The sequence below is a fragment of the Glandiceps talaboti genome, chromosome 9, assembly GCF_964340395.1.
Source record: "Glandiceps talaboti chromosome 9, keGlaTala1.1, whole genome shotgun sequence".
NCBI classification, from domain to species: domain Eukaryota; kingdom Metazoa; phylum Hemichordata; class Enteropneusta; family Spengelidae; genus Glandiceps; species Glandiceps talaboti.
Genome location: NC_135557.1, coordinates 8,845,397 through 8,860,631, shown reverse-complemented (window position 1 = coordinate 8,860,631; position 15,235 = coordinate 8,845,397). Strand labels below are relative to the sequence as shown.

General features: G+C 36.0%; 1 protein-coding gene across 1 annotated transcript in view; it reads right to left on the bottom strand.

Annotated features, from left to right (window-relative positions):
* Window positions 1-1,583: 1,583 nt before the first annotated feature.
* Window positions 1,584-15,235, bottom strand: part of LOC144439752 (uncharacterized) — a 29,443-nt gene continuing 15,791 nt past the window's right edge. The window contains exons 10-24 of the mRNA XM_078128986.1: window positions 14,462-14,656; window positions 13,086-13,316; window positions 12,429-12,530; window positions 11,260-11,421; window positions 10,096-10,306; window positions 9,309-9,487; window positions 8,446-8,673; window positions 7,709-7,942; window positions 7,140-7,310; window positions 5,489-5,779; window positions 4,636-4,839; window positions 3,730-3,885; window positions 3,339-3,389; window positions 2,481-2,610; window positions 1,584-1,743 (exon numbers count right to left, since the gene is read on the bottom strand). Of these exons, the coding sequence (XP_077985112.1) occupies window positions 1,584-1,743; window positions 2,481-2,610; window positions 3,339-3,389; window positions 3,730-3,885; window positions 4,636-4,839; window positions 5,489-5,779; window positions 7,140-7,310; window positions 7,709-7,942; window positions 8,446-8,673; window positions 9,309-9,487; window positions 10,096-10,306; window positions 11,260-11,421; window positions 12,429-12,530; window positions 13,086-13,316; window positions 14,462-14,656 (2,705 nt within the window). The remainder of the gene's footprint in view (window positions 1,744-2,480; window positions 2,611-3,338; window positions 3,390-3,729; window positions 3,886-4,635; window positions 4,840-5,488; window positions 5,780-7,139; window positions 7,311-7,708; window positions 7,943-8,445; window positions 8,674-9,308; window positions 9,488-10,095; window positions 10,307-11,259; window positions 11,422-12,428; window positions 12,531-13,085; window positions 13,317-14,461; window positions 14,657-15,235) is intronic.

The window sequence follows — 15,235 nt, the reverse complement described above, 5'->3', positions numbered from 1 at the left end:
CTCTAAGCACACATGATTAAATAATTCACGTTGAAACCTTTATCTTACTTCGGCGGAAGCAAAATCGTGGTTCAAATACTGCCCTCAACGGGTTTAGACATTCCGAAAGATATGGCAGTAGCGAGGCTCGACCCTTCAACCTGTACATTCCAAACCGACTACACTAACATCACTACATTCAGGACTCCTACACAATCCATGTATCTTTTGTGACATTTATGAAAAATTGAGTATAATGAACTTGCTGCAAATATAATACTTTTTACAATTTCGAGATCAGTTGTACCCTGTTAATTAGAATCATTTCAATATTCATCAATATTCATATAAATCACTGACCTTTTCTTAGTTTTCTAAAGAAATTGTCAATATGGTGTATATATTACATAGTGAAGTTAAATATCATTGACTACATAACAATGTATCACATGGGTAGGATTGTATTCAATCTGAATTGCAGGAATAAGTTTCGGACCAATATCTGAATTTTAACTCCCCCCCCCCCCCCCCCTGCACTGCAATATTACTTTTCTTCAGATCATTATTCAAATTAGACATTCGAGGGGTGGATATTTATATTCACCACCTTGTTGGCTATGGCCAACACTGCATTTAATATATACATACATACATACATACATACATACATACATACATACATACATACATACACACACACACACATACATACATACATACATACATACATACATACATACATACATACATACATGCATGCATGCATTCATGCATGCATGCATGCATTCACGCACGCACGCACACATACATACACACACATATACGTAAATTAAACATAACATCAAACTTATGAACTAATGTATATAAAAGGTTGTATAAAAACAATGGCTGTTCATACTATTATATATGGTACATTAGTTTCATGTATAGAGTAACGTTTGTCTTTAGTTCAAAGTACCTACTAAAGTAACCATTTACAGAATAAAATGTTCACCATTTGCTATAAACTATTCAAAATATATTTTACACCTCCGGATTCCCCAATCATATGACAATTGAACGCCTAATTTCGGATGTTGTTTCTGCCCATATTTTATATTTATCCCGCTCTAAAATATTGATGGACGTCAACATCATGAACACTGAACCTATATCGTCACATGCTGTAATTAATACCTAATCACACGTATTAGAAATCATTTTCCTGTACGTATAACATATAGGTCATTATTTGAATATGGCCAAAAGAGGCTTTCTCCTTTACTGTGGTAGATGTCGCCATATCACCGTTATCTCGTTTGATAAATCATCGAAACAGTCGTTATGAGTTAAGAACACGATGCATTATAGACAGGATAATCGTACCAATCTATCCATGTATATATTCGTACAGAGGACGTGTCCTATAGAAGCTGCTCTGAATACTTCTACATTGATGTCTGCCCTGCATAATTCTTTTCAAATTCAGCCAGCAATAGTTATCCCGAGTTCAGATGTGAGTAGTGGTGGCGGCTACACCAGTTTTGGTCTTCCTGCCTTCCGGGGTATAAATAACAGTGCAATATTTACAGTATTTGGGGACAAGCCACCGTCTAAATAATGTTTCACAACTGGGCTTCGTCGTATTCGCCATCGTCTGAAGTGTCACCCTTTTCCACCCCTGTTACTGGTCCATACTTCAAAATAACTCGGTCTCGGAGTGAAATAGTTTTGTCCCCAGGCTTTCTTTTCTTCTGGCGTATAACTATCCGTCTTTTTCGTCTCCTGTGAAGAAACACAATGGATGATATTAGGTATGACACATTGAAATAACAAAGATTGAAGAAACAATACATTATTTTGCACAGGTATAGTAATGTCATTGAACATCAAGCTTCTTAAAATATCCCCAAATTTTGCCATGTAGATACTTATTTTTGGCCGTTTTAAAATAATGAGAGGAATTTGGAAGCCCATTGTTTTACTTGCAAGGTAATCAACAACCTGTTATTTTCCCATTGAGTTAACTCAGTATTCGGTGGTCATATTGGATTCCAAAGGAACTACATTTTTATAACATATCAAAGTTTAGAAAACAAAAAACAGATTTTATGGCATACAAAAAATACTTCCAAATATTCAGAGTGTAGAGTTTCATATTGCGGTTAGAAAAAGAAAATTAAATGCAATATTAAGAAATGGGAACAGTTTTTGAAATTGATAACTTAAGGAAAGTTTTCAAATACAAAATGTAAAAGATTTCTACTCATGAAAAGAGTTGTATTTTTTCAAATAAGCCCAATAAAAACGTTATTAAATACCCCCAAAAATATATTGACTCAAAATTTTGTAGGGTGAGATTTTAACTGTTTGTTATTATTTTTTTCAAGAAAATACTATTACATCAAGAAGGGGCAACTAAAGCACTAAGAAGTTAGGCGCAATTGCTAATTTGTTCAAAAAGGCGGTTTTTACTGAATTTATCTGAAAAGAGCAGTATTACTAAGTGAACGGATGCTTACCAACAACGACAAACATATGCTGCAACCAATAGAATAACGATGAGAATAGGTATCGTAATGAACGTTAGAAGAAAGGGAATTTCGCCATAGATTTCCTTTTTGCCCTTTGTTTTATCATCGGCGTTGGTACCTAAAATTAGTTAACATTAACAACGACATTTTAAGTGATTCAATTGTTGATTGATTCATTTCCCATAAATAGCACCGTAAGGTAGCCACGTAAGATGATTAAAGAAAAAATCCACGTGCACTGTACATGAAGACACAAAACAAAACAGCAAAACATGATTGAACAAAAAGCTGGCAAATTTACATAATTGGCACTCAAATTTACATAGTTGACAATCAAATTTACATAATCGACAATGCAAATGACAATTAATTGTATACTTATACGTGGAAACATTTCCATTTAAAAAATGAAACTATTTTACAGTGCTATTTTATGATTACAATGTCTTGTAGTCAGCTAACAGACACAGTCACTATAAAATCGACCATTAGTTTGGACACCATAATAATTAAATAGTAAACAACAAGTGGCCTTTTATAAATCATTTGAAAACTGTTCAACTTGAGAATGTGAAACGGTAGTCACCAGGAGATTTAAGTCCAAATTGCACAGTAAAATTAGTAAAGGAAATTAACCTTTAACATTTAATAATGTATATGTATGCACACATGCACACGTGTACAACACATGCATGCATACATACATACATACATGCATACATACATGCACACATGCATGCATGCATACATACATGCATACGTACGTACATACATACATACATACATACATACATACGTACGTATTAACGTAACATGCAAAACGAACTTCATTTCATAAATACTTACCCTTTGTATCATTTGAGCTACCAGTCTTCAAAGCTGGTATTGTCGTTATTTCTAGAATAAAGGAAATCCGCAATATGGCCATAAATCCATGAACAAACAAACAAACACGGCCATTGGTATACATACACGGACACATGTATACAATTCCCCATAATGATAGGAGGAGGATCAATTATGACCATGTAACATTAGATAGGTTACATATTTTTTTTTATCAACAGACATATGATTGTATTCATATCATTGTATCTGAATTGCTTTGACCATCCCATCAATAAACGTTGTTTGTATAGTAAATCTATTATAAAGTTTTCCACTTTGATTTGTTGCAAATGCCAACGGCTGTAACATACATGCACATGCAGTTGTACCGTCCTCTTTCATCACTCACCTATGCATTCAGTAATGCTGGTCGCTCCTTCTCCCTCTGTGGTTAGATGAGTTGGACACTTCATACAGACTGTTTGACCCTCTTCATCTTGGTAGTGGTTAAGTGGACATGGAAGGCACTTTCCCTCATTGAAATACGACCCAGCTGCACATTTGACTGAGGAGGATATGAAATCAGTGGTAAAGGTTTCCTCTCAATTTTATACAACATAATAGTGTGCACATATTCTATTTAGATATCTTTTCGCAATATTTTTCTTCGCTCATCCGAGGACAATTGGAGTGGCTTGAAGGGCCTTGTCACTACAAGTCGCAAGACGAGTAGTGGCAACCCCTTAGGTCACGAGTATTAATTATGAAATATATAGAGGAATAACATAATTATAAGTTCTCAAGCATAATTTGTATTTAAAAAAACACCGGGAAAATAATAACAAATTGGAACGCTGACTTACAGTTCGAGCATCCTAGAACCAGTGATGTAGACACTGGCTGCCGTGACGTAGAACGACCAGGGTATGTTATCCAAATTTTACATTCAGAGACAATATCTTGGCTTGTAAATGGTATTCTGAATCTTGTGGTATTGTGATAACTCCTGTATACCGTTGATACTTTTATTATGTACACGTATACGCCATTTAATGAGCAACGAGGAATAGGGCTGCTGAACAGTCAACCTTTCTATAATTGATGAATGTAGAAATGCGACAGTATTCCGAGTACTTCCCGGAAACACCTTCTGTTTCAAGAATTATATCGCAACCACAAGGGATATTTCTAAACCTGTGATGCTACACTAATTAAGTTACATTTTTATATGCATCAATAGCGAACGTTATACTCTACTTGTGTGAACAAAATTTCAGTATCATATGGGGTCATTACATAACCAGGATATACCTACCACAGAATACCTTTTTCCTTATCATCCCACTAGGACAAGCCACAACACCTTCGGGCTCAGAAGTATTCGAATCTACTGATACTGTTTGATCATTTAATGTTATGTCAAATAACTGCTGACGAGTTTTGTTCTTTATTGACGAAGCAGCACTCTCCAGGTCCATGATGGCTGACTTGAGGGACTGCATATTTTTTTCAGCAATGTCTGCAAGATAATTTTCCGAGGTTTACAAACAATTGTAATGTGGTGAATATATCTAGTAATTTCAAACCCTTTCCAGACTATTGGTGATGACCAACCACTTGTACAGCCTTAGTGACAAAATATGATTCATGTACATACAATCTAAATACAGGAGAAATGACGTTCTCTTCATCTTACATACATAGGACATGGTGTGTTGAAGACAAAGATAAACATAAGTCAACTCCAAACTAACAATAACAGTGATACAATAAATACAAACACAAACACACACACACACATACATACATACATACATGCATACATACATACATACATACATACATACATACATACATACATACATACATACACATATACACACACATAAACAGCAGATTACTTTACTCAATCACTTTGGAAAGTGATAAACATTCGTATTATTTTATGTTGCAGTAGAAATAGGCTTCTGCTCAAAGAATTATATACAGATTGACTTGATAATTTTAGTGGCTTCAATTGTTTACTTTCCAAATGATAATCAGAATATGGCAACTTTGGCATTTGAAGTCGTCTCTCCCTTTGTTTGTTAAGAAAATCCTGCCTCATGAGTGACACACCAAGGCAACATTATTTCTTGGCGATGGCAGGAAAGGAAACATGAGCTTACCTGTTTTGTTATCAACGTTTGTTATCTTGTTGACACTCTTGGAGATTTGAACATCCACAACAACGCCATTACGTTGTTTATCGTCACGCTTTTGCCTATGGTTGCAGTTCTGTATTTTAACGTTGTCAATATTACAATTCGTGTCATGAACACATTTGACAGTGTTCAAATTCTTAGCGACTACTTTATCAATTTGCTCCTTAAAACTTGTTTCTTGCTCTTTATTACTGCACTCCATTGCAGGATACCGCAAACGATATTTTATTGTTAATTTATCTGGCACCTCCATTTCTGCAATTAAAGAACAGGAAGATATTGTGCCATTGTTAATTTGTTGGGAAATATCTTTCAATGCATGCATATGGTGAAAGCTCTCACTGAAAATAAATTGCGTGTTAGAATATGTCGGAATACATAATAAATAGTGCAGTATAAGATAAAACTGCATGGTCTCAGAAACTCTCTGCACAAAAGATTTGATGAATTTCTGATTTATGTTGATATACTTTACCTAAACCGAACATCCATCTCTCTCTCTCTCTCTCTCTCTCTCTCTCTCTCTCTCTCTCTCTCTCTCTCTCTCTCTCTCTCTCTCTCTCTCTCTCTCTCTCTCTCTCTCTCTCTCTCTCTCTCTCTCTCTCACACACACAAAACATAGCAGAATTATAACCTTATATACGCTATTAGTATCTTAAATGTTTCTGTCATTGCTTATAGTAGTACAAGATACAACTGATGTACAAAATCAAGAACAGAAGCACATACTTGCTGGCCAGTTTTATCTACCCTGAAAAATAGTACTATGTACATACCTGTACAAGCTGGAAATTTGGCCCTGGGATTAAGAGGGTTTTCATGGCTCCAACGGTAGCCTGTATTAGCTCCACATATGTATTGCTTTGGTACTGGGGTACTGAATTGATACCCCAGTCTACATGATATATTACATATATACTCTGTTCCGTCGGTGACATCACAATGGAGGTATCCTCGTAGGGGACGTAAAGGTTTCCTACAAGCTAAACATATATAAATAGAGGTGTGTTTTGTGATGTGTTCCCTAGCGACTTTCCAGGAGTGATCTGTATTGGTATGGACATGTATTAACTTTGAAAAATGTTATAGATGCGTATATCAAGGGGTATATTACGGGCCGCACGGAGAGCATCAAGTAGTTTTTATACAGGACATATTGTACTTGAATATATACAGCTAAGCTAATTGAATAATTTATTGAGACATTGTACTTTACTGCTAAATAATAGTGCCCTATGGCAATAGAGTATGATATATGCAAATTGAGGTCATTATGGGGAAATTATTCCATACCATGTGACATGACCTAAGCCAATCACCGAAGGCTGTATGAAAACTATGTGCTATAAATTAGTAATATTCATTACTTTTGAATGTTAGTTTACATATGTAACTGCCAAAAGATATACCTTACAATATTGAAAATGAATTTATTTTGTACATTTATATTTAGTGATGCACGAAATCATACAAATGTTATTTAATAATTGTTCAATAATTTGTAAGAATGTAATGAACACGACTACCTTCTTTTCACGATTACGTCATTCTATTATTAGTGTGTCATATACAAGGAGAATATGCCTCTTTATCTAAATAAGAACATTTTACTTACCAGGGCATTCTTTATTGTTGCACTTTGTGACATCTGTAGCTAAACCTTCACAGTTTTCGCCACCTGGGTCAGGGGGTGGATTGCTACACTGTCGCCATCTTGTTTTCTCTCCTTTCCCACATGTTTGGCTACAAATTGTCCACTCTGACCAATCACTCCATTGTCCGTTAACTTGAAAGAGAAATCAAAAATGTGGTAAACTACCGGGATTTTGGTCTTGTAGAAATTATACATTTAAACACTTTCAATCCGATTGGAAAGTGTAATGAGACATAGCAACAACTTACCAAATTGTGATGAAACAATGTTTTACCAGGTGTTGTTCGTGTCTACATCTAACAATTGGTGTTTCAAATTGAAATAATAATGCTAAGTTAGTCAAATTACGACATGTGAGAAAATACATAGGAGATTCACATACACTCACGCACGCAAGCGAAAAACTCCGAAAAACCTAACCAATAACTAAGGTTAAGTTGCACAAACAAAACAGCAATTTACACGATGAAATTCAGTCAAACAAAGTGGCAACTGTACATAAACTATAGATCAAAGAAACACACACTCACCTATCTCTATTTCACACAAGGTACCACGGTAACCACGTGAGCACTCGCATGTGTAATTGGCCAACCCATCTTTGCATACGGCACCATTCTGACAGGCATGTTGTATGCAGTCATCTATATTGAGTTCACAACGAGGCCCAGTTAGTCCAGTGCTACATACACATTGAAACCCACCAATTTTATCGATGCATGTACTGTGGCCTTCACATGGCGAACTTTCACATTCGTCTTCATCTAAGGAAACAAATAAGGAATTGGTTTATGTGATTCACGTGTGTTTATACAATGGTTTGCGAAAAATCATATGCATTATTAAAGACACCGAGTAATCTAAATTATAATAATCATTTCAAATGTCAAAGAATGACAATATTTACAAACCAAACAATACTGAAAAGAAACAAGACACGTCTCATAGTCTCATAATCACTTGTATGTATGTGTTTTCGGTGTTTGGCACGTGCTTGCGTGCGTGACTGTATGTCTGTATATATATATATATATATATATATATATATATATATATATATATATATATATATATATATATAGTTTTGGTAGTACTGGAACTCTTTCTTGAGTTTCACGCGTGGTGCGATCATCAGACATATATATATATATATGCCAACGTATGGTTAAATGTGCAGAATATAGTTATTTGCTATACATCATACATTTTGTAAACGCCCCTTTATCATAATGCTTCTTCGCATTACTAGTAAAAGAAGACTATTTACCATCACACATTGAAGGCAGTTGTAGGTCAACATTTTCATCCAAACCATTTATTAGATCAGACCACGATAACGTTGGTTGTGGTAAGCTGTCGTTAAACCCACAACTCGCAGACAGCTGCTGTATTTGTTGTGATGTGAGAACTCTGTCCCACAGGAAGAAATTTGTAATACCACCAGTTATGTTAGCACCTCTTATTGCGAGAGATCTTGAAATATCCGTATATTTCCCTGTTGAGATAGATAGGTGGTAACTAGTACTCTAACCTTCATTGGTGTTATTAATCAAAAATAAGGAAGAACAACAAGAATCTACGCCTACGGTCTGCAAATTGATAAAACTCCTAATACCTAAGTAAATCATATCTACTGTTTGAACAATCCTATATTGCATCCATGTCAAGGTTACAAGTATTCTGTTTCAATTTCTTTAATCATAAGCCTAGCATGTGGTGTATCTGACTGTACTAGCAATCAATCTGTAAACAATGGTAGGCAGTGCAAAGTAAATAAATGACTAAAGTGTAAATGTGTAGATGTCATGAAGCATTGTATACATCTCACTGAGATAAACATAATAACACAACTGGCACTCTTTCATCACCCTGTAATCAGTCAAACTTAAAACTTTACATCGAAGTAATGGTGATGTGGAGAATGGTTGTCACAAGACGTACTGAGATTTTTATTTACAACCGTACATGAAGTTGGTTTACAAATATATTCGCTTAAATATAAGGTAACCAATAGATATAGTACAGGTCCAATCCCATTTATCGTTTTAAGAGGACACCTCTGGGGTAACCAAATAATATTTTGTCCGAGACGAAGCCGAATCAAATCAAATAATTTGCTGTTGACATTACCTAATAAGCCGATGCCATTTGTTGACGTGGATTGTTTTTCTGATGTCTCGTTAGGCAGGAGCATTGAATCCACAACACCGTCCTTGTATAAAGTGCAAGTTCTAATGACACCATCCCATACCAAACCTATTCTATGCCATCGACCATGTGTTATTGACACATTTGCAAAATCTGTATATCTAGAAGAAAATGAAAATATTACAGAGTGGATACTCAAAATATGCAATACGTCATCGTCCACTACCAGAAACAGCATCCACAACCATCCAATCATCATCATCATCATCATCATCATCATCATCATCATCGTCGTCGTCGTCGTCGTCGTCGTCGTCGTCGTCGTCGTCATCGTCGTCGTCGTTTTATAATGTGTGTACAATAATTAACAATCAAATACCTCATACAATCAAGAATATGATTGGATACAGGTGTCTTTTCTGAACGTGAAAGATTCACTATTTAGCGTGAAATATCACCTAGTGCTTTAAACCATATATGTTTATGGAACATGAATATTCCATGATTCTACAAACTTTCACAGGCTGGTGACCATGGATTTTGTTTGAACTTCAATTGATTATACCTTGTGTAGTAGTATGCATGCCGTTACTGTTTATATCATTAACTAAATACAAAGCCCACACGGTGTAAGTGATGTTTGTGTGTTATCATTTTGGTGTCTATCTCAACATTAAACCTTGTGATCAGTCTCACTGATCTTGATAGTTTATTTAATAGTTTTTTACTAGGTCTACGGAAAACAGCTGTATATACAATGTCAACTCACCTTGAACCCGTGTCATTGGTAAACAGTGAGATTGAACTTGGCTCACTTATTGCCCTGTCCTCGTAGGCAAATGATACAATATTCTCAAAGGTATGTACAATATGAATCCAGAATGATAACGTAAATTGTTGCAGATTCATTCCATCATGTATAACTCCAGGGATACTTGAAAATACGATACCTCTTTTAGCTGAAAGTTTTACATCAAAACCTGTAAAAAGACACATGTACGATAAATATAGAACACGGTACTTGACATTGTATTGCTCTCTTTCTACTTCTTCCCTGAAGCAACGTGTAATTCACTGACATTCCAAAGTCTTTTCATGCAACATTCAAGTCAAGGAAGAATGTAACTAGGAGACCATTTTATTTGCAAATCAAAGTAGAAACTTAGCATATGTAATGCTATCGAAATCAATATTTTGTTATGGCGCTCGATTCTCTCTATTTGGACTAACAACTTTGAACAGAATAGACAGAGCAAAGAAGGCATTCTGGTATAATTTGTCTGTTTCCATTAAGTACCTAGATATCATTCAACAAGCAGCACACGTAACATAGACAACCATTGTTTAGAATTAACAACCAATTGTTATTTTTTATTTTTTTATTTTTACAAAACATTGATTATTTCACACAAAGAACAATCGTCTATCAACAGTTACGTACTGCAGGAAGGAGTACGCCCCCAAAATGTAGTGATGTAACCCCCTGCTCTGATAGGTGGTACCCCCTGGGATTGTCTGTGAATATCCGCCCTCTACAGCCAAGACCAGTCAGTTGGATACAATGAACTACCGGTACACAGGAAACACGGGATTCTTGCTTTAAGTTGGGATTTGCCTTAGTAAATCGTTTCAAGTTTATATTGTTGTATGTCTTGTAATGTCCAAGCAATAAAACTGAGAACTTTATTGATAAATTCTGAACAAGGAACATGAATACCTGTGCAATAAGTGCATGTTATTTTTGTTTCGTGTTATGTACTCTTTTTGCATATGGGTCGGTGGCCTAGTAAAGCAATAAACCTCTATCACTATCACTGTCTTGTGATGTTCTTAAAATACACACTTGATGTATTTTACTATAAATCTGTTAAAACTACAAACACAGCAGCATTTATCATTAGTACACGGATAAAATGACAACATATATAATTACCTGTACAAAAGGTTTCTGACGTCATAGCCATCTGCAACGTGGTCTTGCCAACAGGGCATTTATAACATGTAGTTCTACCAGCATGGCTTTGATAACTACCCTTGGCACATGGTGAACACGGGATGAGACCATCTTTAGAATAATATCCCACATCACATGACTCTGAAAATGATGTAAAACACACCTCTATGATAGCTCTTCGTGACTTGATCATAATAAACAGCTTCATCTATCGTATAGGGTAAACAAGGCCAGACAGTTTGCGGGCGAACGTTGTCAGCTATTTGTTAACTTTGTAATACTCAGCACTATGAAGGTTTCGTGTCATATAATTGGAGAGAGACCACACGGTAGTGTAAGTTGCCTGGAGATGACTATGTGAACAGTATGTCCTGTCTTTGACATTGGACTAATAAAGATGGTGGCTCGACAGGTAGTATGTAGTAGACATTGGTATAGTTTTCTTACTAGAGGGACTTTCAAGTGGCACAAGCTGAGATTATAAAGCTTTCTACTCAAGTTACAGTATTGCTATCTACACTTGATGTACAAATATTTAAACCCTATTGTTTAGAATGTTTTCATTGGAAATCATGCAATTTCACGTTGCTCACGCTGTGGCGGAAATTAGCCAATCAGAAAATAAAGCAAATGCTGACGTAGCGGTGACCAGGGTTCAGGCAATAAACAGAAGAGCCAGTATTACTACCTTAGCAAATACTTCAGGGCGCCAGATGTCGTCAGCAAGGATAATCACAGATAAAATAGGCGTTAAAATCAACTTATGAATATTTATAACCGTGGCTTGTTCAGATTGCTTGGATGTGCCTCCTGTACCATGGTTCAAGAAGACCAATTGAGTATAGGCGCAGTTTTACATGAATGGTTCGTGTCGATGCATGTCTTCTATAACATTAGAGCAGTCGGTTGCATAGTAGATATTTCCTGAACATTTTACGTATAATAAAGTACATCATCTTTTATAGGTTATATATTAATACCCGATTTGACTAGTGGTTGTTAAGTATACTTCAGTAAAGTACAATACTACTAGTACATTTTAAAATATGCAGCAAAAACTACGCCAAGAAATACATATAGACTCTGCTTGTGCCACTTTTTAAAACACGTTGACTCATTTCTCGATGAGATAGTAACAGTACACTTACTGCGACAAGATTGAACAGTTCTTGATCCATGAGTTGCTGTGGATGTACCATGAGGACAACGTTTACAACGTAGTCGACCTTCTGAATCCTGATAGTAATCAACTGGACAGCGAACACAGGTGTCAAAGGTTGAATTGTAATAAGATCCACTGCCGCATGACGCTTTGAGAAAGAAAAATGGGGGGGGGGGGTTAAAGCAAGTATGACATTTCTATGAAAACCGTTGGTGGATCTATGTCGAAGTTTTCATAGCAACGAACTTCATGATTATTACAGTGTTTGGATGACATGATGAAATACTGGAAGAATACATATCCGTTCATGGGAGTGTGTAATTGAAAGCACTAATAAAATTGCATGGTGTCTATTCTAATTAAAAGGCAACAACAGACTCATGGGCATATCTTGACCTTAAACCAAAGTAACGAGTGCGAACCTGTTTTCAAATGTGATATGAAGACAACCATCATGAAAACATTATGTGTATAACAGGTCAAAGGTTAAAGACATAATTCAATGGCTGCACAGATAGTGTCAAAGGTTAAAAGTATATTTCGGTGATTGTATTCATAGTGTACAATGTTACAGATATACTTCTATATGTGCATCTATCTATACATCTATCTATAATTCTATCTGTACAACATAGTAACTTACCACAGGAATAAGTAATGGGCCTGGGAAGTGAACCATGGCTGCAAAATATTTCAATTCGTCCTGTTGTAAATGATTCTTTCTCTAGTTGGAGAGGTTCAGACCTCAACGCTGGTAAACTTAAATTTCCTGAGGTTACCAAAGATTGTATCTGATCAGCTAAGCCGTGCAATCTCTCGTCCATAAGATCTCCAACACCAAGAAATGGTAAATCCTCCTTCTCGTTGGGTAGAGCTTTAATGGAAAATTCGATTATTAACAAATTCCTGAATTTTTCCTCTCTCGAGATTATCTTCGTTGGTTGGACGAGTCCTGTTGCTTCTCTGAATGCAAGGTTCATGATGTGGCGAAAGAGTCTACTAATATGCCTTATGGATTCACATTTAACTTTAATGTTTTCGAAGATACAGTTTATCTTCTCTCCACAAATGGTCGAAGCTAATGAGTTGATGTTGAGATGATCAGTGAATGCGGTCTTTATTTCTTCTTGATACTGTATGTCTGAACAGTTGGGTGAGTAGTAATACAGCTCGGAAGGTAATGCACTTGACTTAGGATCGTGGCTCTCTGGATGTATAAAAGCAAACGTATTTTGATCAATATCACGATCTAAACAGGCAAAGTTTGGGTTTAGGTATACATATATCTGATTTATTTTAATATATTTGATTTTAAAAAAAGCAATTGCGCATCTGTTTGCCAAAGCCCTAGTCTAGAGACTATCGATGGCTGCTAATCTCAATATATCTCTTCTCCCATCTAGAGCAATAAGAAAGTATGAACCAAAAGTTGTTCATGCAAATGAGTAAACCTCCCAATTGTCAAAACGATGCAACGTATAAGTAGCGTCCTGATATGACAATTGTACCAAGATTGGATATTTAGTAACGGCGAATAATAAACACTAACTTATAATTTGATAGGAGTATGTGATTAATTAACCAAGACATTGTGTTCACGACATCTCAGCTTCTCATTGAGATAGACATAAGAAGATTCCAAACCAAGGATAGCCTCTAGACCCACTTCACACTACATCTGGAGGGCATTCACCTCTCTACAGTACACAGATTTTCAGAGTTGAACCGCCACAGGTAAATATGAGCTGACTTAATTGTTCACTAATTTATTGTTCATGACTAATGTTGCGATAAGCAGCAGTCAGACTACTGCAATGTCGTCAACTCTGCAATGTATTACCAATACATCGAGTAAGTTATAGGGCAATTAGCTAGTTAGAACATTGAATATGTTAGTCACAACTGGTTTATTTGGACTAAATTCACTTCCGGGTCAAAACGCCATTTCCGGTTTGAATGTGCCAATGGACTATTTCTAGGACAGGCAAAAAAACAGACAATATATTTCTCGTGTATTACCTACGCAATCAGGTACCTCGCTGTGAGGACCCCATATTCCTGTTGGTGAACACACGTACTGCAGGACGGGATAGTCGTAATCTCGCGGTACCTCGTAACCTTGGTTACATTCTACACGACACAAACGCTTGTGCCCCCATAGATCGCAGATCAGTTGACCATTAGCTGGGGCAGGTAGTTCTGGACACATGATGACTGCAATGAATAAAAGGTTTTGAGTTATTAGTGAAAAAATACAAATCAAAAATTATTTACTGCACTGAATTCTTTTAATATCTGTAGGTGCTCACGGTCATACCAAAACCTTCAATTGTGTCTAAAATAATTGTGTCTCATGTAAATATTGTCTTAGCTAGACAAGGGCTCGAAGTGTGACTGAGCAATGAACACCACATGTGTACACTTAGTGAACTAGCTGATAACAGCTACAGATACACCTTGAAATTAAATTATACTCACCCTTTATAAATGCATATTTGTTGAACATAGAAGTAGCCTAGAACTTAAGCAAATCTTCGCATATAATCCAGTTATCTGTGTCAAAACATTGGCGCTCACATGTCTTCTTCTAGTTACAGTATGTTTTAAATGTTTCTTTTCTTAATTTAGACAGCATGTAGCAACTAAGAAATTGCTATCTTGCTGTCTTAGTGTAGAATATATATTTTCTTATTGGTTTCTGCTTGGTTGTATCAAACAGACCTGGTGAACGGCAGTTTGAAACGAGCTGTACGTCATATTGCTGTGTTGTCAACAACACTGACTCTACATTAC